Genomic DNA, 26,309 nt, shown 5'->3' on the forward strand with positions numbered 1-26,309 from the left:
TAAACCTTGTGCTAGTAGCAGATAGTTCTTTCTAATAGAAGTCACTGATTTTCTAATTCACTTAAAAATGCAGTATAAAAGTATTTCATGGTACTATACCTATCTCCTTACCATCCCCATTTCCCTTCTTCACACGGATATACTATGTTAGCAAACATTTTTGCTTGACATGAATGATTATATTTAATCCTCATCCCAATCTAGGGGACAGTTTTACAGAAGAAAAACCAAAGCACAGAGGCATTATCTTAAAATTCCAGGACACTGAAGAAATGTCTTCCTGCCTTGCCAGTTATCTCTCATGAATACACATAATCACATACCAGGGGACCCAGAATAATCATAAATAGAAGTGAAGAAACAGCAATTTATTTCAGGTTATATTTAACTAACAGAACATGATAAGTTAGCCCCGTAGTATAAATCATTATATATACCTTGAAACTATATTTGTTTAATTGCTAGAAAATTTTAGTTTAATTGCAAAATGGATTCTTGGGTGACTTTAGTTTTATAAATTATATCCTAATGTTACTGAAATAACTTTCCATTACTTAGATAGGTCAGTAATTTAAAAATACCATTTCAAATATTGCTTTGTAAAGATATATAACCTTTTTTGATAATTTCTTCTTTAAGATGAACAGAATCTAAATCAATTCTGTTTATTCTATTTTTAAAAATTTTTCACTTAACACTATACCTCACAGAAATTGACAGCATTCTATATAAATGATTTTTTAAAACACACTTGTTTTAAAATCTACTATGATGGAAGATTTTCCATTATTTTATTCTGACTACTGCAAATTATTCTTATCTGTAAAATAAAAAAAAGTTTAGGTATTTAAAATTTATAGTAGCACAGTCAATGAAGAATTGAAAATATTAGTCACTGGAAATAAGAATTAAGTGTTCAACAAAATTTTAAAAAATAATTTCAACAGGATGTGACCTGCTAATTTTTTGCTGGGAATAGAATGACTCTTATACTTGCACACAAACACACACCCAAACAATGAAAACCAATTTCAGGTGCAGAGATGGTAAGGTATATTATTTTAGTTATAACAACTTTGTCAGAAAATCATGAAGCAAAGGTTTAAACCAAGAACTTAAAAAAAAAAAAAGTAAAGATCTTTAATTAAGGAAGCAATTGCATGTAGAACATAGGAATGTCTAATACTAAATTATAATTAATATAAAATCATAAAAATCAGAAGTAATCCTTCTTATCCTTAGATGGGTCATGCAATATGAAAACACTGCTCAGATTAATACTCTGGCATGTTTTGCTCAAAGGACTTCTAAATTTATGAAGAAATGTCAATTCATAGCCTGAAGAATCTGACTTATGACATACGATATTTTAAGAAAATTTATATCTGTCAAATATTACAGCTAGATATGATTTAATTAGTTTATTTTTTCTGTTTTTATTTAATTAGTTTCTATAATGACAGATGATTGCTTCAGATGTGGTAGGTCAAATATCAGGATTTATTGGAATTTAAAAGCAAGAAATAGTACATTATCCCAAACTGTCAGGATTACAGTTGTTAAAAATAATTCAGTGTGTATATATATATATATATATATGAACAAGCCATGAATCATCCTCAGTTGTGAAACTGTTGAAAGAAAGAGAAGACAATGAATTAAAACATATGTGTTTTTTGCCAATGCTTATTGGTTGTTGAATGAATTTTACAAATATTTACTATCTTATAACTTCCAATCCAAGCTTCTCTTGAAACAAGAGGCTTCTTGCCAAATATTCAATAATCAACTACCAAAGTCAGCAGTATGATTTATGATTCCTCACTGATACCATAGTGAATATGCATGAGCTAAATTTTAAGCTTCAATAAAAGGAAATGCCAACTTCCTCGACAGATATTTATATTGAAAATAAACATTTTATCATATAATGCAATGTTAATAAATGGACATGACACAAAGTTAGTGAATTTACTTATCTTGGACAGAATTAGTTGTGAAATTCACAGGCTTTTGTCTTGGTGTCGAATCTTACTTGTGAAACTGAAAGACTTTTGGTGTCAAATTGATGGACAAGTTTTGCCAATGTGAATGAGGGTATTAAATATATATATATATTTCCACAAACTATTCAGTTCTTAGAATTTTTAAGTTATCTTTGGAGCAACCTGCTTATGTGAATCCACTGTTTCAATTGCAAATTTTATTATATCTAAATATACATTATTTTGTTTAAAATGTTTAGCATCTAGATTTTTATGTGCTGAAAATATAAAACAGACACTGATTATAAATGCTTCATAGGGACAAAAAAAGTAAAATAAAATATCTCACTAATTATTTTATATTGATTAAAATGATAAAATTTTGAAATAATGGCTTAAATAAAATATATTACTAAAATGATTTATCCTATTTCTTTTTACTGTTTTAGTTGGTTACTAGGAAATTTAAAATTCCATAGATAGCTCTCCTTATATTTCTACTGGAAAACAGAAAGAGAGGGAGATTGAGAATATCCATTTTCTGTGTAGAATAAATTAAGCATAATGAAATTATTTAATATGGAAAAAAAAGAGCAGTTTCTGGGTCTAGGTAGGTGGAAATCATGTTACCTTTTGTATTCAATGAGCTTCAAATGTCTTAAGGACAGTTTATTGAGCAGTGAAATATATGTGTAGGAATCTCAAAAGAAATATCTTAAATAAAAATAAAAGTCTGGACCTTTCCAGGATGTCTGGGTGGCTCAGCAGCTGAGCATCTGCTTTTGGCTCAGGGTGTGATCCCAGGGTCCTGGGATGAAGTCCCACATCGGGCTCTTTGTAGGGAGCCTGCTTCTCCCTCTTCTATGTGTCTGCCTTTCTCTGTGTCTCTCATGAATAAATAAATAAAATCTTTTTAAGAAGAAAAAAAAAAAAGTTTGGGCCTTCCCAGTGAATAGGGATTGTGTGGTGAAAGAAGAGAATAGAACTAGAATATAACTCAGGATAACCTACAATATTTAGAGACAAGGCCTATAAAAGAAGGCCATGATGAATGTTTAAAAAGATCAAGCATCAACATAGGAAGAAAACAGAAGCAGGTTTCTTATGGCAGGCAAAACCTTCCAAGCCAATGCACAATGTATAACTTTTACTTAGAATTAAATTTTCAAATGCAATGCAAATAGATTAATGGATTTTCTAAAATGTTCTATAGATGATAATAACTCTGTTGATGTTGATATCATTTCTATAACAAATTTTTTACCTCAACAGGGCAGGCACATTGTAGATCCAGCATATCTCCATTTAGAAAGAATTGTTTTGAAAAGTAGAATTATATAAAATGACTCAAAATCATTACAAATATTATTTTCAGTTTGGTAGGTTTGTCATATACAGCAGCTGCTTCTTATGAACAAAATTTTTCCACTATTTTACTATATAACATTGAATATGTGGTGAGAATAATAATAAAAATGATTGTATACTTCTCTGTAAGCTGTAAAATAACATAGTCAAAATCAGTTTTCAATACCAAAGCAAACCATAATGGCTATTAATGTTTATATTAATTGCTATACGCTGTACACTTTTATGTTCTCCAATATTTACATGTATCCTAGAATAGCAGGTATAAGTTTCTATCACATTTCACAAGATGCAAAAAACTAATATACAAATATATAGAATATGTTCAAGTACTTTATTTTTTTTTTCTGCATCCTATGTAGTTTTTGTTATCCTGGAACATTGACTGTAATACATAAATTATCACAATATTTCACTTTTCAGGATTTAAATAAATCTTACCATAATTAATTTTCACTGGATAAAGCAAAGTGATGATCAAATTTTAAAAATGGAAAGAAATACGATGGAAAGACTACTACATGAAATTTTATCTTCTATTGGTGGTAGTGATTGTGCTACAAAAGTGTACAGAATTTTGCTACCTACAGATCATATTTTTTTTACAGCTATTTGATCCTGCTTGCCAATAACATTACACTGTAACAGCAGTTTTCACTAGGTAGTCCTATACAATCTAATAAATTTTTAAAGTCGAAAACTTGGCATTGGAAATTATTGCATCTCTAAAACAAAAATGTCAGATTCATTCATGCTGTGGAAAACCATTATAATTCCATTTCTATAAACTATGTCAGCCTTTGCAAATAATCACTCACCTGTTACATGCCTAAGCACTGAAAACGAGTTTTAGAATCCTAACATTCCCTGTGCTTTTGAAGCACCAGGAATAGAACAAAGTTCCTGGAATATACCACTTTCATCACTTTTTGCTTCCTTCTTAGTTAACTAAGAAGTAGGTTAAAACAGAACATGTTAAATCCAAACCCCCAGATGAATATCTAAGCATTTTTCAACTATTCACTGGCATATTGTAAACCATTTATCTGATAGTGGTCCTATTAGTTTTATTATATATAATTTTTACAGAAAAATTAGTCCGGTTAAAAAAAATCTGACTTAACAATATTCTATCTGAATTAATTTCCAGTTTATTACTATGTAAATTAAGAGAAAAACCAACAATCATCAACTAGCATAAAGTATTAAATGAGCAAAACTGAAGCTTACTATACATCTGCTGTCAGGGAGACAAAAGGGTATATTTTTAAATGATAAGCTCTTCAGAAATATAGCCTCAACATGTTAATATAAAATATATTATGGAATGATAAACAGATTTGATGATTATAAGAATATAATTGGCTCCTAAACACAAAAAGAAAATAAAAAGAATTATTTGTGAAGCTACTTTAGGCAGACACGATAGTAAAGTAATAGGCAATGGTGCCTCTCAGAGCAAAGCATGTCATGCCATTTCTATTCCTCTGAAAAAATTTCATTCTCAATAAAAAGAAGATTCAAACAAGAAATATAAAAAACATTTAAATGTTTGAAATTGAGGAAAATAGTCCATATAGTAAAAATCGCAACAACTAAGGAAAGGAACAATTTGGTGAGTTATACAGTAACATGGAGGTGCAAAGTTTCAAAATGCATGGGATTTTAAATATTTGTGCCAACTACAATTTAAATATAATAGAATGGAGACATAGGAGGAAACAAAAGCAATGAGGAAGTCATAGTTGGAAGAAATTGTCTTTTTTATGATCTGAAAGGCAATATCAACAGAGATAGTAGGAAGTTGCACAGAAGATGTTTCAGAAGAAAACTTCAATGATGTCTTAAATACTATCAGTGTTTCATACTTCAAAGAAAAATAGTAGGTCATGAAAATAGGAGTTTATGAATGATTTGAGATAACACACCTTGAGGAAGTGTAAATATCTAAGAGAAACAGTTACAACACAATTGATAGGCTGCCTCACTTTTTTTTTCTTTTATAAAAGTAAAACACCTGAAGCAATATGCCCATATATTTTCAGAAATATAAGTAATGCTTCAAAAGAATTTTCAAATTCTAAAAAAAATTTTAAAAAACAAGCAAAAGCAGGTAAAACGGCACAAAATTAAATCAAATGGCAAATTAGAAAACTCATGGGAGAACTAAAACCCAATATATTATAACAAAAGATTACAGGAGACAGAGAAAAAAGAAATATCAATGCATTAATTACTAATAAATAAAATAAGTATATACAAAATAATATTTTGAATTTCAGAAAATGGTAGGTCAGTTAATATTCTGTTCTATTTCAGTATTATTTAAAACAATGAACATCTATTACATTTCTGCTCTAGAGCACAGTGCAAGATTCCCTGGAGATGGAAAGTTGCCAAGTACACAGCCACTGACCTCTCATATTTCTCTGTTAAATGAGGGCGATAAGAGTATGCATAAATTACTGAAATCAAGGCAGATTGTGGTAAGAACTATAATTCTGATACAAATGAAACTTAAGGTTGATATGAGGAAAGAAGAGTTTAATTTCAACTAAAGAGCATCCAGAGGAGGAGAGATACCATTCAATAAGTTGAAGAAGTAGGGATATATTTTAAACTGGAGAGCAGACTTGTTTTGTTTAAAACAAAGCAACTAAAAATCCACTCCAGAAAAGCCATATATAGAATAAGAAAGCAAAATAAATGTGTCCAAAAAAAAAAAAAAAAACAGAAAACAAAAAACTCCTAAATCCCAAACTGCGATCACCTATGGTGGATGAAGAATATTAAATCCTGTTTAAAAAAAAATCTATTTTATTTTACTCTTTAAGTGTAAACTGAATTCTATTTTGTTCAGAATCACTGGTCCCTTCATATGGTCCTCATAACTCTGAACCATTAAAAAGTCTAAGATCATATAGGACTCAGTTTCCTCTGGATACATATGGGCAACCTCAACAGTTTATTATCAGATATAGACTTGTTTCAAGAACAATATCAAGAAATCAAACTGAAGTCAGAAATATAATGGTCAAATAAGAATTTAAGGTGGAACTTCCTTGTTAGTACATTTGGAACTTTCTAATAGGAGATATAGTTTTTTTTTTTTTTTTTTTTTTTTTTAGATTTTATTTATTTGTGAGACATAGGCAAAGGGAGAAACAGACTCCCTGCGGGGAGCCTGATCCTCCTGACCTGAGTAGAAGGCAGATGCTCAACCACTGAGCCACCCAGGTGCCCTGGGGATATACTTTCATGAAAAATTTGACCAGGAACAACCATTTTGAGAATTCTGAAAAATATATATTAGCACCATAGCTATTGCATCTGGGAGATATATAGAGTCATCTTGACAAATATTGGCTGGTTAGGGAGGTAAAATAGAATTTCCCTTATTAAAAAGTAGGCAGTGATCAAAATCTATTCTATATGTACAGTCATACACACACAAAGCCATAACTTGTCATCCACTTATTTTCAAAAAAATACTACAGTAGTCATTGTTGTTGCAAAATCATTACTTATGGCAATGTATACTTCATAGAGTACTTTCTCATACTGATCCATTTGGTATGAAGATAATATGAAGTTTACAGAGAATATAAGAGAGAAGGAAATGGAGCTTAAAGGAAAATGGCACTTGAGGTCACTTGGCTGGTAAAGATGTAGCTGGTATTAGAATTCATCTTCTATCAAATTAGAGATTGAGAATAATAGTAAATGTTTCCAAATTCATTTGGTCTCCAAAGAATTGAGCATTATATGAAAATATGTTGTGAAGGGACCTCACAATGAACAATTATTTCTGATAACAAGGGTAATTTATCAGGACTTGCTAATACCTTGGATTCTTACTGTAATGATAATGAAGGTAGTGACATTTTGAGGTAAGAGACTTTAATGCAGATTATTTAAGTAAAAGAAACTTGATTATATATTCAAAAGTGAAAGTAGTAAAGGTGATTTCTACTTTTACAAACCGAATAGCTATGTATTTTTTAATAAATTATCTTATTTCCTAGATATCAGTAGCCACTGTTAAGAGAAACATTAGGAGTCTATAACAACTGAAAGATTTGGGCAATATAGATTGATTTTTCTGAGTACAGGTTGGACCTAAACTAAATTAATGAATTCAATTAACTATAATCCAATTCAAGTCTCCAGATGTTTATTGAGTCCTTACTCTGTTTATAAGGTACTGAGTTCGGTATGGAGATTCCATGGTGGGTAATTTAAGATTTTTTGAAGTATTCTCTTTTACTCAGTAAGAGTTATAGTTTAAAGAAACATGATTTCTTTTACATTTCTTTTACATTTCTAAGAAATAAATTTACAGTAAGTTTTCCTTAAAGTTTGGGTTACTGAAAATAAAAAAAGAGTAAAGTAAATGAGAAATAAGACCTTATATACACATTGCAATTAAGGCTCCCCTTCTATCTATTTTAATTTGTAAAAAGAAAAACAAAAAACATTATCAGGCCGTATTAAATACAAGACGGGGATCCCTGGGTGCCGCAGGGGTTTAGCGCCTGCCTTTGGCCCAGGCGCGATCCTGGAGACCCGGGATCGAATCCCACGTCGGGCTCCCGGTGCATGGAGCCTGCTTCTCCCTCTGCCTATCTCTCTCTCTCTCTCTCTCTCTCTCTCTGTGACTATCATACATAAATAAAAAAAAAATTAAATACAAGACGTAACTATGATAACATAACACCTAAGTTTTTTCCACAGTACATATTTTTTTTCATTCTAACCGTAAACTATAACTTAATAAAGAATTCAACAAAGCATGTCCAAACACTAACATGAGCCCTGTCCCTCTGGCAACATAGCTAGTCTGACCTTTCTAAATTGTTACCCCTGACTTCTCCTGTTGCTGTTGCCTTCCCTTCATCTTAAAGCATGTAAAATAAATTGTTCCATGCTCAGAAATACTCACTCTAGAAAAGAAATAACCTTATCCATGTGAAAGAATTCAGAATTCGTCTCAATTTCAGAATTTTTTTTTTTAAATCCTCAAAGTTGATGAAATCCTGTTTGGTGTGATGAAAAGAACAAGGGTTCTGAGTTGAGCAGGCAGGATTTGAAACCGATTTTCTCCACGTTAGCTTAATTTCTCTTCCTAAGTTGTTTCCTCAAATTTAATAAGCAGTTAAGTCTATCAGTCACTCCAAATAGAGATGCTTAAATGAGAGGCACTCATAGTCCAAAGTAGCAGACAAGGAACATCAGTTTCTTTTCCTGCCATGAAAATGAGGAAAGAAATAAAGAACCAGAAGAAATAGAAATGCCTAATGATTTGCCTTATAGAGGGAAGTGTTTTCACATGTAAAATAAGCTATTATAAAAATTGAAATGGAAATACAGGAGACAGAATTCATAAAAAGTGAATATTTGGGCTTAAAGCTGCAATTAATAAAAATGCATAGATTTATTTTACCTTGTGTTTACACATTATTAACAAAATTTCTTTGACTGCATTTAATTTGTGGTTTAGAAAGTATTTGAAGTGTGTGTAATAGTTGCCTCTTTTAACCAAACACCCTTCTCAGAACTAGCTAAATTAGCAAAAATACTTGTTCCAAACTGTGACCTCAACTAATCATACCCATTTACATCGCTTCATAAAGGCTGCCTATACAACTTTTAGGTGGCTTTTCTGAGATTTTTCTTGTGTACTGACAAAAAAACAAGCCAGCCTGAAAGCCTCCCCATTGCATTTTAAACAAACAGCCCATGTTATGACACAGTTGTTATATGTAAATTATCATTAATACTTTGAAAGAAAAAAGAATTGGGACTTAAGAAGGAAAACCAAATGAATAGAAAGGCAGTGCAGGTTCCTTTGTATAATACAGCTTTGTGAAATGTAGAAGGACTGCTTTCTTCTTTGTTATATCAAAGAAAGGAAGGAGCTTAGATGTGAGTTTTGAGATGTTGGTGGAACCAGATCAACATATCCTGCAAATTAACTCCTATGCATTAGTAATGGATCTCAATAAATGGAGCCAGTGCTATGTATTGTGGAGAGTATTAGAAATTCAATGTGGTTCACATGATTCCTTCTTTCAGTTGTACCAAGTTAAGTAAAACTATTCATGTTACCCAAAGTTCTTTTATCTCAACCTTCTAGATTTACTTTTATCACTGACGTAATCTAAGTACAGAAGATAGCAATTTGCATCGATAATGGAAATGTTTGATTTTGATCTTTCATTAAGAGTCAAGATTCTGAAACTTAGAAATAGAAAAACCCTTAATATGTATTGTATTAAACATTAAATTTGGTTTCTTACACATCAAATCACCATTAGATCACCAAGAACTGAGCTTTATGGAATGTGAAAAAGGATAGGGAGATGACAATCATGAAGCAGGATGTTTTTACAAATATTAAAATAACATGACTCATCAAAGTTGAATGCGGGGGTTGGAGGTGATGAAAAGAATGTAAAATATAAGATCAAATTTAGAGAATGATCTAACCTTGTAAAGATAGATCATTTTACTTAACTCCTATGTAGCAAATTGGCATTGTCCCAATGCCAGTATTTCTTCCTATAACTATTCATACATCCTTCTATTGTTCTTTAAATCACAAATTAAAAACAAAGCAAAACACAATCTACTTCTATAGTTCTCCAATAAAGACAAAAAATAAGGAATAGAAAACTATGACCGAATCTGTTATCGTTGTATTTAATTACTTGTTTTTCTTCTTTGCATTGTTGAGGTTAGCTCAATACTTATTTTTTGTGAACTAAAGGGTAGAGATTTGAATTCAAATTTGAAAGCATTAGCAAGCTAGTGAGTTTGAGGCAGGAAAAATGGATAAGAAACACAATTTGCTGATAACAAAATATTTTTACAAGCACTGTTATAGAAATATATGAGAACTCTTCATTAATATGCAATGAACTAGTTAATATCAGTTGGCTGAACAGATAGGAGTCAATAAACATTTTTAATTGAAATTTACAAGGGAAAATTCCATTAGATCACAAAATGACACATTGCATTGGAAAGTTTCTCCATGTTTGTAGACTGTTAACACTTTTCTCTGATAGGATAAAGATTTAAAATACAAGATGCAGAAATAAAGGTGGTGTAAGCTATATTGATATTTTATGATAAGAGAATCCACTGAAAAACCACACAATTCCACAATAACCGGATTGCTTTGCTATTTATTATATTCACAAGAAACCTAGTTCAAAATAAAAACTGTTAGGGCAGCCCCGGTGGTGCAGCGGTTTAGAGCCGCCTGCAGCCCAGGGCATGATCCTGGAGTCCCGGGATCGAGTCCCACGTCAGGCTCTCTGCATGGAGCCTGCTTCTCCCTCTGCTTGTGTCTCTGCCTCTCTCTCTCTCTCTTTCTGCATCACTATGAATACAATCTTAAAAATAATAAATAAATAAATAAATAAATAAATAAATAAATAAATAAATAAAAAAAAACTGTTATTGTTTTAGAGTAGTGACTAGATCTTCATCTTTATCTCCTAAACATATTGATCCATATTGGCCCTCAATAAATGATTGATGGGTGAGGGAAAGGGTTAATGAGTCCCAGAACTGATAAATAAGCTACTGATTATTTTGTGTAAATAAAATCTACCAACCATAGTCTTTCACAACTCTTAACTTAAACCATGTCAAACCACAGTATTAATTCAAAATAATACTATTCTAACAAAAGGCTTACTAAACCAAATCAAACTTTAGCCCAAAGAAAAGGATGGAAATAATTAAGGTAATATTTACATGAAACAGCACAAGATATAACCTAATATGTCTAACATCTTCCAATTTCTTTTGAGGCCTTTGAGAATTTTGCTTTTGAAGGAATTATAAAATTACAATTATAAAATACAGAGATTCAATAATCTACGAGATGAGAGGTAAAAAATAAGTAGTAATCTTGAAATTATAGAAAAATGGTTAATTTCTAAGGACTTACACATTGGTGATATTTAAGAATTAAGTTCAAAATGTCATTTCTGATTTTCATCTATTAATATATTAATGAACACTGTCAAGCTAACACAGATAATAAAGATCTCCTGGCACTTTGCTAGAAAATTGATTTTAAGACTTTCTCTTTGACCTCTTTTAAAAAGATTTAACAGATAAAAGAGCAGTCAAGTACTAGTTGGATTTATAGATGAAAATTTTTCTTTAAAAGCCATGAAAAGACCATTGGACATGAACTCAATACAGGTAATCATAGGCCTGTCAACATTTCTATTGCAAACTTCATTTAAGAGAGTTTATCATCTCCATCATCTTAGAAACTATGAAGCTGGAAGTTGGCACACAAATTAGCAGCATGGATGCAAATTTGTTTACACAAAACATTTGAATCAGTTCAGCTGTTTTGATTTAGACATCAGCCAAAAAACCTTAACTCAGAGTTTCTCTATATATGTGAACAGAGTAAATATTTTGCCAAGACTACATAGTTCAGTCATTTAGAGCATGGAGTCAATAAATCCAAGGTAGCATGTTTCATCTCTAGGATATTTCCTTGTATTTATTCTACCTGTTTTCCCTAACTTTGATCTGTTATCTTGCAAATGCAGCTTTTAGCAACACAGAGCTCCATATTATAACATGCAGATAGATCAGCATAAATTCATTACCAAAATTTGGGGGAAATTCAAATTACATCTCCAATAACAGATTCAAAGAGTCATTCCTATATATGAAAATAATGGTTCATATATTGAAAACAGAACCGTTTCTAAAAATTACAGATTGCCTGAAGTTAAAGCCTTTTAACAACAGACTAGATTCATATTCGCTTCTATTAACACACTCATAATAAAAACAGCTTAAAAATATGTTTTTAAATTATTGACTAGGTAAATCTCCGGTACTTATCTGGTATTGTAAGAGAAAATGAAATTAACAACATTTTTTCTTCAGATGTCTTTCAAGTCAAACAACTCTCATGATGTAAACAAACAAAAAATAAAAGGTAAGTCCCTGTAGAAAACTAAAATAGATATCTGAGAAATTAGAATAATATAAAACAATAAAACAGAACTGATAATTTTATTAAGTAACTATAAATGGGAATATTAACAAGCTCAAGAAAAGGCATTCAATTATCAATCTGCTTCCCATTCCCATCACCAAAATAAAAAAAAAATGCTGATATGTAATTTAAAATTTCAATAAAGTGAATTATTAGAATCAATTTTAAAATGGAGAATTTGGCTGATAGTCAATTTCCAACATTAAATAAAATTCTGGAATGCAAAATGGTAGGAAATAGACTAGGAGACAGATTTTAGATGTACCTTTATGCCTGACTTTTACCAACTTAGGAGAAATCTGCATCTAGCTATTGTAAGATACAAAATTATTTAAAATAAGAATGTCTCATTAAAATGTATCCAACATAATAAGTATATTCTATGAATAATCCACATGAAGGCATTTTTAAGATATCTGAGGTTTAAAAGAAAAAATGTAGGTTAAAATGACATCTCTAAAATTATATTCACAAATGAAATTTTAATAATGCAAGTAAGAAAAAGGTCGATTTATATCGGGAAAGTCAAAAGTTCAGAAAGGACAAAAGTGCTTTTGTTATATATGAAAATAGATTTTATCACCTTCACAAGAAAAGGTAACACTATTTTTTTATATTTAAGTATAGTTGAGTACATATAAAGGTGCATTTTTTTTCTTTTATAGATGATGGTGTATATTTCAATGCCTCCATTTAATGTTTAGGTTAATCTTTAAATTAAATGTTGTTTATCATTTACCAATATTATTACATTTCTGTAACTGTGTCTCCTTACATGACTACTTCAGGAAATACTATTTTGAGTCTGGTCATGATTTTGGGTAAGGCACAGTAGTCTCTTCTCAAGGAGGTTTATTCCCATAAACCAATTATGACTAAATAAAGTAGTTCATAAAGCAGTACCCAAAAATTAAGAGAAACTTAGACTAGACAGGAAATTTAAAGACTATTTTGCACCCTTTATTTGTTGTTGTTGTTTTAAAGATTTTATTTATTTATTTCATGAAAGAGAGAGAGAAAGGGAGAGAGGCAGAGACAGAAGCCGACTCCATGCAGGGAGCCTAATGCAGGACTCTATCCTGGGACTCTGGGATCATGCCCTGGGCCGAAGGCAGGTGCTAAACCGCTGAGCCACCCAGGGATCCCCTATTTTGCACCTTTTAAATCTTGCCGAGTCACTTCATTTTTCTGACTTGTCTCTTCTTTACATCACTATTCATATATTTTTAGTTAGGATGCAGCTATGGAATGAAGTAGAGTATGTGGATGCAGCTTGGATATGATGTTTTTAAAGCACATTCCTTTGCCCCCACAAATAAATCTAATGCCCATTTCCTGACTATTAGACACTAGACTAGTTATAAGAACTTTCACATTATTAAAATTCTATAGAACTGAATGGACAATTAAGGTAGAAAATGGAACAACTTTATTTGCCAAGGTCTATGATACAATTGGTAAAACATTTTATATTCAAGTATTATTTTATTTGTGATGTTCTTATATTCATATGCATTTATAAATTTTACATTTTACTCAAGAGTACTGGGTTAGGATCTAAGGGTTATAAATTTTGGTCCTGCTGTTTTATACTTAATGCACTAAATAATTTTATATCTTGTAGTGACATACTTATGCATTACTGTGCATTTACTTCCCTTACTATTCTTTACAAGACTAAAAATATCTTTTACATTTGTCCTACAGGATTGTTAGAAGAATAATTTCAGCCAACTTGAGCAAACAATGTTGAAGATTATAAAACAATTTATGAATTACTGTAATATTATATATATATATTTACATACTCTATACATACATATATATATACTGAAAATTAATTTTAGTCTTTCTTTTAAATTAAATTCTCAAGGTCTCAGTTTTTCTCTTGAAACTCAAGTTTAATTAGGAACTTAGGCCCTTATAGTTTCAACTTTCAATAAGTCTATGAGCTTCTGAATCTATTATAATTTCAGATTTCATTCAACAACTAACTAAACTTATGATCATGGAAAGTCATTGTACCTCTCTGGCCTCAGAAAATGTGGATAATTTGTAAATGGAGATAATAATCTGTATATAGGAGATAACAGCCATCTCACAAGATGCTTGTTAGAAGTCAAAACAGGAAAATGAGGGAGAGAACCACTGTTTAAGATGTAAATCGTACACTTTATAGAAAAAGCTTAGCATGAGATTTCTACATTAAAAGAGAGAGAAAGAGACATAACAAAGAATTCTACCCTGGTACTATTTCCCCAAATGTAATAATATCCTATATCCCCTATAGGAAGCACTTTTGAGCATTCTAACCTAATGGACTTATTTAATGGAAAACTAGAATGTAGTCCTGGATTTTCCAATGTTATTTGAGATTTAATAAATCCATTTCTGCAGAGTCTGTTTCCATTTACAAATTTCCTCTCAAAGTGGTACCCAAGTATATTTTTAAACTTGTCATAGGTTTCAAAAACTTCCTCATTATTTAAAACTATATAATCATAAATACCCCTTTAAAATCTGCTAACATAAAACAAATCAAGGAAGAAGGACTTTATAGTTTTGAACATTACAAATATAGCTTTTAAGAGAATCACTGATTACTTTTTGTATATTTCAATCACTTTCTGAACATTTAAACCTTTCAAATGTAGTAGTATTCATAATTTTGGAGATTTTACTCATATCTTAAAGAGAGTTTTAAAATATTTCACATATCACTAAAATTGAATATAATCCCTAACATTATCAGTTGTTCTTACACTATTAATATTTATAGAATGTACTATAATTTATATGGTAGAGTTTTGAATGACACCATTGTCTTATATAGATCATGTGAGAGAAATATACAGTTGCAAATGCAGATGAGAGGGACTGCATAAATTTTATGTTAATATGGCTTAAATATAATAAAAACATGAAGAAAACAATTTCAGAACAGATTTTCTAGATTCAAAAGCTTTTAGATAAGAAATTATGTCCAGATTGTAAGAATAAGTAAATGAGAATTTGATTTTAAATACTATTCCTTAAAATTCTTTATGAGACATAAAAAATTCAATACACTGATTTTATTTTTATTGACTTATAAGACATACATAGACTTTATTGAAGATGTTACTATTTGATGTTACATATTATATGAGCCTCAGAAAATATTTTCATTCCATAACTATTTCTTTTTGTCTTCTACAAAACTTTAGTGGTTAATGATTTATTTTTAAGATTTTATTTATTTATTCATGAGAGACACAGAGTGAGAGAGAAAGGCAGAAACACAGACAGAGGGAGAAGCAGGCTCCATGCAGGGAGCCAACGTGGGACTCAATCCTGGGTCTCCAGGATGGCACCCTGGGCTGTAGGCGTTGTTAAACCGATGCGCCACCAGGGCTGCCCTGGTTAGTGATTTTTTTTAAATTACCATGAAACATATAATCACTAATACTTTATATAATACTAATTGATATATGGTACTCATATATTAACTTCTGTGACCCTCTTCATTGATGTCATCTGACTAAACTCTAGTAAGCCTGATAAGGTATGATAGAAAGAGAGTTGAATGTGAACTTGACTGCCCAATGATCTTGTCTCAGTTCTGGAGCTAATGAACTTTATAACCTAGTAAAAATCACTTATCCTTTCTAGGCATGTGCATTCCCTGTAAAAAACATGATCAGTGAACTAGCTAATATTTAAGAACTCTCCCAGAGTTCTGTAAATATCACAATTTGTGACAAGACGAATTACAAATTCGGTAAGTATTTTAATCAATTGATATTAAACTAATGTTGGAATGTAGTGGATGAAATTAGCCTGACCGCAGGGGTAACATTTTTAAGCTATGGGTCTGCCCTGCTGCATGGAGCCAGCACCTGAAGTAACTATGTAAGTGTGATAAGCAGAAGTTTCAGAGTATTTCTCCAACATATAATAGCCTGGGAACATGGCCAAAGTGAAATAATGGCTAGTAAGAAGCTGCTACATTTTTTATTTATTGCTATGGACAAGTTAGGGCTACAAGTTAGGGATGTAGTATGTGGGAATTTACACTGACTTTGCAGATGGAAATGCATTTGAATAATACTGATGATAGCTACCCGGCAATATATATGTTAAATGTATAATCTTCCTCTCCCTATTGGACTACTGATATTCTACATCTCTTTTTGTTTTGTTTTGTTTTGTTTTTTAATAGATAATAGAACTGGGGTTTAGGAAAGCTGAGTTGCTAGTACAGATATAACTGCTGGCAAAAATCATGATTTGACTTCGGATCTCAGTAGCTCCAGAATTCAGTCTTTGCTATAGTGGTTCTCAAACCTTAGAGAATTTCTCAAACTTTAGAGAATTATCAAACAACAGAATTACCTGGATGTTAAAAACACAAATGTCTGTGCCTGACTACCAGGGCATTCAGTAAGCCTTGGTTGGGCACCTGAGATGTAAGCTAACAAGCTTACAGAGAATGTTGATGCTATTTGTTCAGGAACACTTAGAAAATCACTGTAGTGCTAGCATTTAAAAGCTGATTGAATAATATTGTGATATCTAATACCACGTGATTACCATTGATATCCTTATTTGTCCAATTACAAGGTGTGTGATGCAGATGAATGCTGAAAATGTAGACCTTCTAGAGGATATTTCAAACGGGCTTGTGGTCAATAGGCCATGATTATATAGAAAATATCAATCCTTAGGAATCTTTAAGCAGCACCAAGCAGTAGCTTAACAAAGGGTTTGATGGCATGAAATGCATGTGATGGCTACAAGATTGGAGGCTTGAGAGGCAGAAGGATGACCATCAACACTGAATCCTGAATACAAGAAGGTGTTGAAATTTTCTCAATACATTTGTAAATGTGATATTCCTGGTAAGAATGAGCCTTAAAAGGGGCCTAACTCTGAGAAAACCTTGCAGAGATGGAGATTGATCTCTTTGGAAAATACCTTGAAGAACTCACCTGTTTAAGAAGGAAAAGATGAATTTGGTAACAATAGCATCTGTTCTAACATCCTTAGCAGAACTCATTCAAAAGCCCCATCAGAATTTCCACTGTATCCCTAAACTACATACCCCTTTGTCCTATGAGAAAATGGAATGGACAAAAGAGGTAGAAATGTTTTAGAAGCTATGTTTTAAGATAGATAGATAGATAGATAGATAGATAGATAGATAGACCTTAAGTTGGATTTCTACCTCACACATTTTTCCTAATCTTTAATTTGCAATCATTTTACTTCTAATCTTTCAAACTTTGGACTTTGAAGTACAAAATGGCCTATTTTCTCAAATAGTCATATTGCCCAAAGTAACAGCTTCCTTAGTAGACATGTTGTTGGTGTTTCACAGTCATTTTAACAAACTGGACAAAACATTGAAGCCCTTTCTGGAGACCCTGATGTTGAGAAGAAAGTCACCTTTTGGTATACAAGGAGGAGGGTATTTGGAGATTAGTGAAGTTCAGTTAAGTCCCTTTCAGTTATTTGAATTTGAGATCTTCAACGAGTATTTTTGCAATAGAGGGTCCCCACATAAGTACAAAGACATTATTAATTGCTTTACCTCTCCTTTTATAAGAGCTCACTTGTGATAGAGTTTTACTATATATAGAATCATGTGTAGATGCCATTTGCTGTTGCTTTATTATTTCACCGTTTCCTTAGTTACCAGATTGTGTGTTCAAGGAAAAGACATATATACCCAAAATCTATTCAGCTATCCCACAAATAGCAAAGCTAATTAATATAATGAAGAGCAACAACAACTACTGCAACTAAGTCTATGCTCCTAGAGTAATTCTATGCCTGTTCTCCTTGAAGGATCTCAAGGAAGCTGGCATCAGGTTTTCAAGGAGCTGAGCCCTGCTCCTTAATTATTTCTTCTCACACAGTCTTCCTACTCAGGCTTGATGCAGCCTTCCCCTCTCCCCCACCCAATCCCCCAACACTAGAAGATTCAGGAAAACACAGTGCTGCAAAATGACATTTCAGAACAATTTCGACAAGGTAACTGTCCAGAAGTTCAGCTCAGAATTCTGGGAGCTGCTCAAGGTTTTTCAGGGCGGTAAATTGGGTTGGCTTAGCAACTTGGTGGTGCAAAGCCTCCCCGAAGGCGACGTGTTCAGGGAGAAGGGAATTCGTCTGATGCCTGGGTCGATCTTTCTTTCTTTGGTCGTCCTGCTTCATTATTATTCTGCAATGTGCTGCAATCCCTGTGCGCGTCGGGCTTTCCACCCTGAGCTGGCCACTCCAGCAGCGCGGGTGGAGGATCACAGGGTGATGGGTTAACCCCATGCTGCTTCATTTCTTCTGCCCCTTCCCCTACGGTCCAGCTAAGCCCTTGCGGCGCTTGAACCCTGGGACGGGCTGCTGCTTCTCTTTCTCCCCAGCGACCGAGCTGGGGTGGGGAAGAAGGGGTCGTAGAGGGACAGCAATCCCAATTACTTGTTCCCCGGTGAGTTTTTCCAACTCCCTGAGTGCCCATCACTGGAGCAGTTGTCTGAGTGAGGGCAGCGCTGCGGTCAGCTTGGGGAAAGGGACTTTTCTCGGTGCCCCCTCGGGACAGCGCGGCGGCAGTGTCCACCGCACCACCGACCATCTAGAGTCCTGGGAACAGAAACGCGTGTTACCTGCCACGCATTTCAGCCCCGGACCCCCACACCGACAGACACCTGCACTCTGCAGGCTTCGCGAAGGCCCCTAGGTGTCCATCCACGGGGATCCCCTCCTCCCAGAAACACACACGCACGCGCCCAGGCCAAGTCAGGCTCTCAGTTTCAGCCTCGGGTGGCTCTTTGAGATTTCATGGAGCCTGGCTTTCTAGAGGAAATCAAAAAGTATTCCCAAAGGAAAAAGACGGGAGGATACCTGTCCAAACTGCAGCGGGACCCCTGACTCAAACACACCATTTTATCTCCCAGCAGGGATCTCAAACATGCTAACCTCAGGGGAAGGGTTTTGATGGTAGCGATGAAGGGGGGCGTGGGGGTTGGGGGGGTGGGGGGTTATTTGGATTTTGTCTGTTTGTTTGTTTGTTTGTTGTCATTGCTGCTTCGTGAAGACTTTAACTCACTCCATTCCCTGGTGAAAAGCTCCCTCAAGCTCTTCTGACCTGACAGGTATTTTTCTGTAGGGTCGGACTGCGGCCCGAGGGCGAGGAGTGAGGCTCTCAGTCCCCAGGGCCCGCTGGGGTCTGAGACCTCCGGGGCGCGGCCACCCTGGCTAAGGCGAAAGATGCGTCAGGGTTCGCTGGCAGCTCTCCTCCCGCGGGGACCCCGCGCCCCTTTTTAGCCGGGCAAGAGGATGTGAGACCCACTGTTCCAAAAGAGCGCGAGTAGGAGCTCCTTGGAATCCCAGAGCACGCAGACACGTGGATCCTTCTCGAAGCCCAGGGTCCTGCCGGAGCCCCTGGAAGCAGTCGCGGATGCGGGGTGCGGAACGCCGCACACTGGCTCCCACCTGTCGACCGAGGTCAAGGCTTTCTGTACCTTCGCAGGGCTCCTGTCCCCTTTGCATGGCACCTCCCGCGCTGGCTGTGTGGTCTCCCGAGATGGAGCGTGGGAAAGTACCCCCGAGTGTCTGTTTACGTGGGCGGGACGTTTAAGCACGACTTGGAGAGTCACAGTTTGCGTGTGAGTGAGACCTCAACAGACACGCTGCCGCTGCAGGCTGCATTTCAAAAGCCTCTGCCTGCCTGCGCGGCCCCGCGCGCTCGCGAGGGCGCGCGCGTGCGTGTGCGTGTGTGTGTGTGTGTGTGTGTGTGTCCTCAAAATAAGCATGTGTCGGGTCTAAGCAGCTCCTCACCCCGATTTGGTGTCCTCCCTCCGCCACCTTTTTTATGAGATGCTGACCGTGGAGATAAAATGGCCAGAGAAGGTTGGCTGTCATCTCGACCCCATTGGAGCAGTTGGGGCCTGCGACCCGAGGCCACTTTGTCTTCTACTCTGAGGCGTTTCCTCCCCCTGAGCCTCTTTGTCGTTGCTGTTGCCGGCGGAGGTGAGATGGTGAAGGGAAGAAAAGTATGGGCCGGAGGTGGAATTCTGTGGCCTGAGCTGTTTACGTAGAAAATCGCGCACCTCGGACTTCCCGGAACACTCCTGCTCACCTCGATTAGGACCTGCAAAGCCCTTAAAACGACGCCCCGTTCTGAGCTTTCCTTTGGGCCCAAGAACGCGGAAGAAACAGTGTGGAAAACAAAGCGGGCATAGACATTGGGGGGAAACACCATTTAAGCAATTTCAGCAATCACGGTTTTAGGAAAACCTCGAGACTGAGGTGAAATTAAATTAAATAAGAAGAGGGGAAAGGCGGATAAGCGACGGTTAAGATTGGCACCATGCACCGGTGACAGGGAACGGATCTAAAGCCCACAGCCCATGGAAGTTTGCGCCTCAGAATTTGAAGACCGCGTTCCAACTTGCAAAATATAGGAGGAACCTTCCGAGTGGCAGAGGAGTGACAAAGAAGAACCCTATTACCATTAAAATGTTTTTTTAAGTCCCGTGAAAAATTGATTTTGAACGGGACCAAAGCAGAGCGTGATACACTCTTTCCTCTCCACGTCCCTCAAACTGGAATATACCGAGTGGAGACCAGTGGTCTCGGTTCAAAGTCTAGGAGGAGCTGTGAGTAAAAGGAGTGGGGTCCCCGTTTCTGGTCCCAATGAAACCAAGTTAACGCGCCCTTCCTTTTTTTCAGCGGCGCGTCTTATTCAGAACATACGGTAGGTGCGGGCAGCCCGGCTGTAATCGCGGGCGGCGCGGCTCAGGGTGCAGCAGGCCCGCGAGCTCTCCCGGCTTTGGAGACTCCCTCCCCCCACCTGCCCCTCGAATGTGTTTTGGCTCAACAGGTACCACAGGAAAACTCGCACTTAACCCTCCAGCAGGTCATCCTCCAGCAGGAGCCTCCCCAACATCTCTCCTGCCGGGAGCTGCTGCCGGCTCCCTGCGCCTCCCCCACGCCGAGCGCGCGTCTAGCAGTCAGCCCCGGGGCCATCCATTAGCCACCGACTCCCAGGGGCAGGCGAACTGAGCCTAAATGTGAGGCTCCTCGCACGTCGAGCCGGCGACGAAAACGAACCCATTGTAAGCAACCCGAGACGCTTCTTGTGCGCTAGGCACTGTAGTTACGCCGCTTAGGACAAGCGTTTTGCCTTGGAGCTAAGCTGAGGCTGGGGTGGGGGGTGGTGTGTGTGTGAGGGGGGGGGGGGGAGAGATCAAGCTTTAAGGAGCAGGTTGGGATTACAAGACAGTTGCTGCTACAGACTCCAGAGACGACTTCTTGGCATTTAGGGAGGTAAATTAAAATTCGAGACATGTCACCCATCGTTGCTCCTAATAGAATGAGAGGTAACCCCTCCAAGCTCCCTCCACCCAAAACATGAATTATCATTTCCACTGAATGCAAATGGACTGCCTTCTGTGGGGGGACAGCCAGCTGCAAGCTGGACAATAAACTGTTTCATAGAGACGCGGCCCGATTGCGGTTCAGAGGCACTCCTTTACAAAGGAAGAAGCGTCCAGTTTGTGTTGACAGCCTTGGCGCGCCTGGGCCAAAACACCCCCCCCACCACCACCACCACCCACCCTCCACCCCCACCCCCGACACACAGACACCCGGGATTTGAAACTAGCTTCACTGAAAGCGACATCCATCGCAGCTATTTGAGCTGCCATGAGTACGGGGAGGTGATTTTTCAAAAACGATGGCATGAGTCATAAACACCTCCTGAGTATTCTTTGCAGCAATTAATGGGCAGCAGGGTGCAGGAGAAGTTGTGGAACAGACCGGGAGATCTATTTTCTCCCCGAGGACAGCTTTTCTTCCAAGGATTCTGACTGTCCCTTGCTTTCTTGCTTAGGGATACATTTTACATCCCACCCACCCCCTCCCCTTGTCTGTGCATGTGACACTCACTCTACCTGTCTGAACGCTGAGACTTGCTGGGGATTTTCTTTTTGGTCGTCAGCTAATGACTTTCCTCCTACCTTCATTCATCCCCAAAGGTGGATGGTTACACTTCGTGGCATCTCAGACCCTTTTAAAGCCTCATTTTAAGCCAGACCTCTACCGGGGGAAGCTCCCCTAGCATTTATCAGTCAATGCATAAGGGCCCACGTAGTAATAATTCACATATGCATTCAGACATTCATGTTAGTGAGGGGATGCTTGGAAGACCCCTGTGCCCTAATGCAATTAACATCAGCACATTCCTAGCATGTCAGTAACTTTCCTACCTGAAAGGGTTAAAAAGCGTTTGCAGGAGTGTCTTTAATATATGTATTCTAGCCAAAGCATCAAACCCCACTGGGCTGACTAGAAATCAAGGTAATCCTCACCACCAAGTAAAGTCTTGCAGCGGAATTCTGCTGGATATCCACTAGTTAGAAGCTATACGAACCAACTCACGTATTCGTTTGAGCATACTGCAAGAATATTTATTGAGCACAAGCTCAATCACTGCATTGAACGCCAAATCTGGCAAGCAAAATGCATTTCCTATCTGGGGTGGGGGGACGGCGAGAGGGCTGTGAATCAACTCCTTCTTCAGTATTATTATCATTATTTTATGAGAGCAAATTGCAAAGTAAGCTACCAGCCTTTCTCCCCCGGCGACAAGTCAGCTCACCTCCATCCAAAGCAGAGGGGACCCCCCCTCCGAAAGCAGACCTACCTTTCACACAAGACACCGTCAGGAAAAAGACGAGATTCCAAAACGTAAATCCACTTTTAATCCCCATTTTCTTCATCAGGATGAAGTCTAGGCGGCCACATTTAGCGCATCTTCTCGTGCCAGGCTCCCGGGGCTTGGATTCCTTTGCTCGGCTTTCCCCTTTGCGGATCCCTTTCATATTATTCGCGAGCTCCCAATTCCTGCTCCTCAGCCCGGCGCAGTGGAGTTGTTGCTGTTGGTGGTGCGCGGTCACAGCTCGGAGTGAATGGTGTTTCTGGGATACCACAGCAACCTTGACGAGGACTCAACCATCTCTCCAACGGGGGCACAAAGTCTCTGCTACTCTGGATTCTGTCTTTTCCTGTGCTTTTTCCCCCCCTCCACCAAAATCTACCTCGATTCTAGCTCGTTATAGCAACCACCAGAAACCACTAGTGAGCTTCTTAAAGCCCAGCTCCGCTCTCTGACAAACTCCCCACAATATTTGAAATTAAGGGGCTTGGTTTATTTATTTTTTTTTATCCCCCCCGAACAGATCAATTCCGCCTGTAAAAGCAGCCAGAGAAATATTATGTTAGGGAGCTCTCCGATGCAGCCTGCGAACACAGAAACATGTTAGAGGAATATTTTAATCGGAGGATCTGCGCTGCTTTTGGGGAAACCATGCTGATAATGAATCGGGCACCATCGATGCCCACGTCCTTATAATGGGACATGTGTTACTACTGTAGTTGCAGCATATTTCAGGCAGGCGTCTCGCATTTATTATCCTGTGATTTAATTGAAAAAGATTACAGAGAATTTATTTGCACGCATGCATTTACATATTCAAAGGCCTACGTGTAAACCCGTAATCAGGTTTCTATGATTCTGTGAACCGATTTTATCCGTGGCCAGGGCGGGGGTGAGGTGGAGAGGGAGCCAGTCATTTCCCCTAAATAGTTCGCCCTTTCATCCTCCCCCCCTCCCCCCCCCCACCCAGCCGCTTTGCAGCTAATGTGTGCTACTGTTAAACGACTTTATCTGTGGTAGTTATCTAGAACAGACTCATTTGTCTTAATTCTGAATCAGTCCCAAATATGTAAATGGGAGGTTTCTTTCAAAACGTAAAATGTATGTATCTATACATCTGGACTCGGCAGCGCCACACCCCACTCAAGGGTTAACACTGCACAAGGGAAGAGTTCTTGCGCCATCTACTGGCCGTAGCTCAGTCACCCGCTTCTCTTTCCACATCGAGAAAGGATCCCATTTCCTTCATCCCACGGTGTAGGGGAGCTGTGTCCCGAGACAAGCGCATTTGGCTCCCGTGTGCCAATTTCTTAGTCTTTTTTTTTTTTTTTTGGCCGATCCTGGCCCAGATCTAACTGCAAGTTCCTTAGACTAGGCGCCGGATTGGTGATCTGACTTTTCTGGAATCTGATCCCATCTCTGGAGGGGGGAGGGCTGCAGCACTGGTTCTGGAATAGATCATTGCAACGGTGGTTCCTGTCTCCATTTGCTTGCTGAAGGCTATCAGGGGATTAAGCATCTATCTGCAGGGCTTAGTCAAGAGGACTGTCCAATTTGAGTTTGCATCTCTCCACATTGTCCACAAATGATGGCTTCCGTCCCATACACCCCAAGATCACCCTGGTCAGCTTTTTGTCCCTGGGCTCAACGTGAAACTGCCCGCTCAGGGGAGCAAGGTTGTTGCATCTGGAGGGAATTCTGCTCCGGGAAGTGGGCACACTGCGAGTGTCTATAGGGGTGCGTGTTGAGTGGGCTCAATCTGCAGACGTAGGAAGGATTCTAAGCACTCCCGGGTACGTGGCATTTTGTGTGGGTCTGAGAGTCTCCCAGGAGTGTGTGTGTGTGTGTGTGTGTGTATGCAGTTGTGAAGGGTAAGAGTGTGTGTTTATGGAAGATGCGGGAGGGTGTGATTTTTTTATGCGTGGGTGTTTTCCCAAACGTATTAGTGCAGTACATATGCGTGTGCATGCATGTGTTCAAATGTGTGTGTACTAAAGAGAGATTTCTCTTTGGGTAAGGAGCCTTAACAAGAGGCAGACGCTGTAGACGCCCAACTGACCTCATTAAATTCGGAGAGGTATATTAAGGGCGGTGTAGTAGAATATTGTTCCTTCCCACCAGCGCTTTTTTTTTTTTTTTATTGTCCGAATATGCAGATTTCAAAGGTGAGTGGGTGGCAAGATTGGGACTAGATCGCGGTTGGGAAAATCAACTCTAAAAAACGTCATTAGCTTGCTTTGGTGGCCGCCCTGGCATTGATTTTAGTCAAGATGTCAGAGTGTGTTGCTGCTGCTGTTGCCTGTGGTGGATTGAACGAGGAGTTAGATTCAAACAGGTCCTTGGACTTAATTAAGACACTTGACAAAACCCTCCTTACCAAGTGTGCAGAGGTTAATAACTTCTACTGAATATATTTTTTATTAAAAGAAAACAAAAATCGTGGGTGTATGCAATCAATTTGAACACATGTGTGTGTGTGTGTGTGTGTATATATATATATATATATATATATATAATCTCCAGATAGGAGGACTCTAAACCAAAAAACTTTTATTTCTCAAAAGTCAGAAGTATTTTAACAGGAATTATTGTGCAAAAGAAACTTTCACTATGGGACCATCGTGACTGCTACTAAGATACCAATTTCCGATGTTCATTTTCAAACCTGCTACTCCAATAATTCAATTATTGTATTTCCCTAAATGAATCCTTCCTAGCATTTCAATGTGAAGTTGTTAAAACATTTATCTGGTAACTCATAATACCTTGAGCAACGCTGCATTTTTTAGTTTTATAGCTCATCACAAATCATAAACCATTTCTTTATCCACATCTTCTGGATTCCCAGGTATAGAAAATCATATTTTATATGATGAGAAAAGTTAAGGCATGGAGAAATGAATTGGTTTCTTCAAAGTCATCATCAGGAGCACTGACATTTAATTTAATACATTTAGTGCTGGATCATACTTTTTTTCTCCCATGCTAAGCAGACTCCTCTCCAAGAGAGCATTTCCAAAGGTATTCCAGAAAAATAACATTATCGGCCAAAATACTGGATGAGAAATCCCTCAATTTATCCAGAAGGAAAAATACAGTTTCTAATTTGGGAGGAAGAAATCACCTATCTCACCTAATCTGTAGGAAAGCAGAACAGTTGTAGATGGATTCACTTAAGACTTTTAGAAAGACTTAAAAATTAGGTAATGGGGTGCCTGGG

At 37.1% G+C, this 26,309-nt stretch overlaps 1 protein-coding gene across 1 annotated transcript in view; it reads right to left on the bottom strand.

Moving 5' to 3' along the window:
* Positions 1-23,489, bottom strand: part of CSMD3 (CUB and Sushi multiple domains 3) — a 1,166,404-nt gene extending 1,142,915 nt beyond the window's left edge. The window contains exon 1 of the mRNA XM_077847015.1: positions 23,078-23,489. Within this exon, the coding sequence (XP_077703141.1) occupies positions 23,078-23,255 (178 nt within the window). The 5' untranslated portion in view covers positions 23,256-23,489. The remainder of the gene's footprint in view (positions 1-23,077) is intronic.
* Positions 23,490-26,309: the final 2,820 nt, after the last annotated feature.

Source organism: Canis aureus, chromosome 14, assembly GCF_053574225.1.
Source record: "Canis aureus isolate CA01 chromosome 14, VMU_Caureus_v.1.0, whole genome shotgun sequence".
NCBI classification, from domain to species: Eukaryota; Metazoa; Chordata; class Mammalia; order Carnivora; family Canidae; genus Canis; species Canis aureus.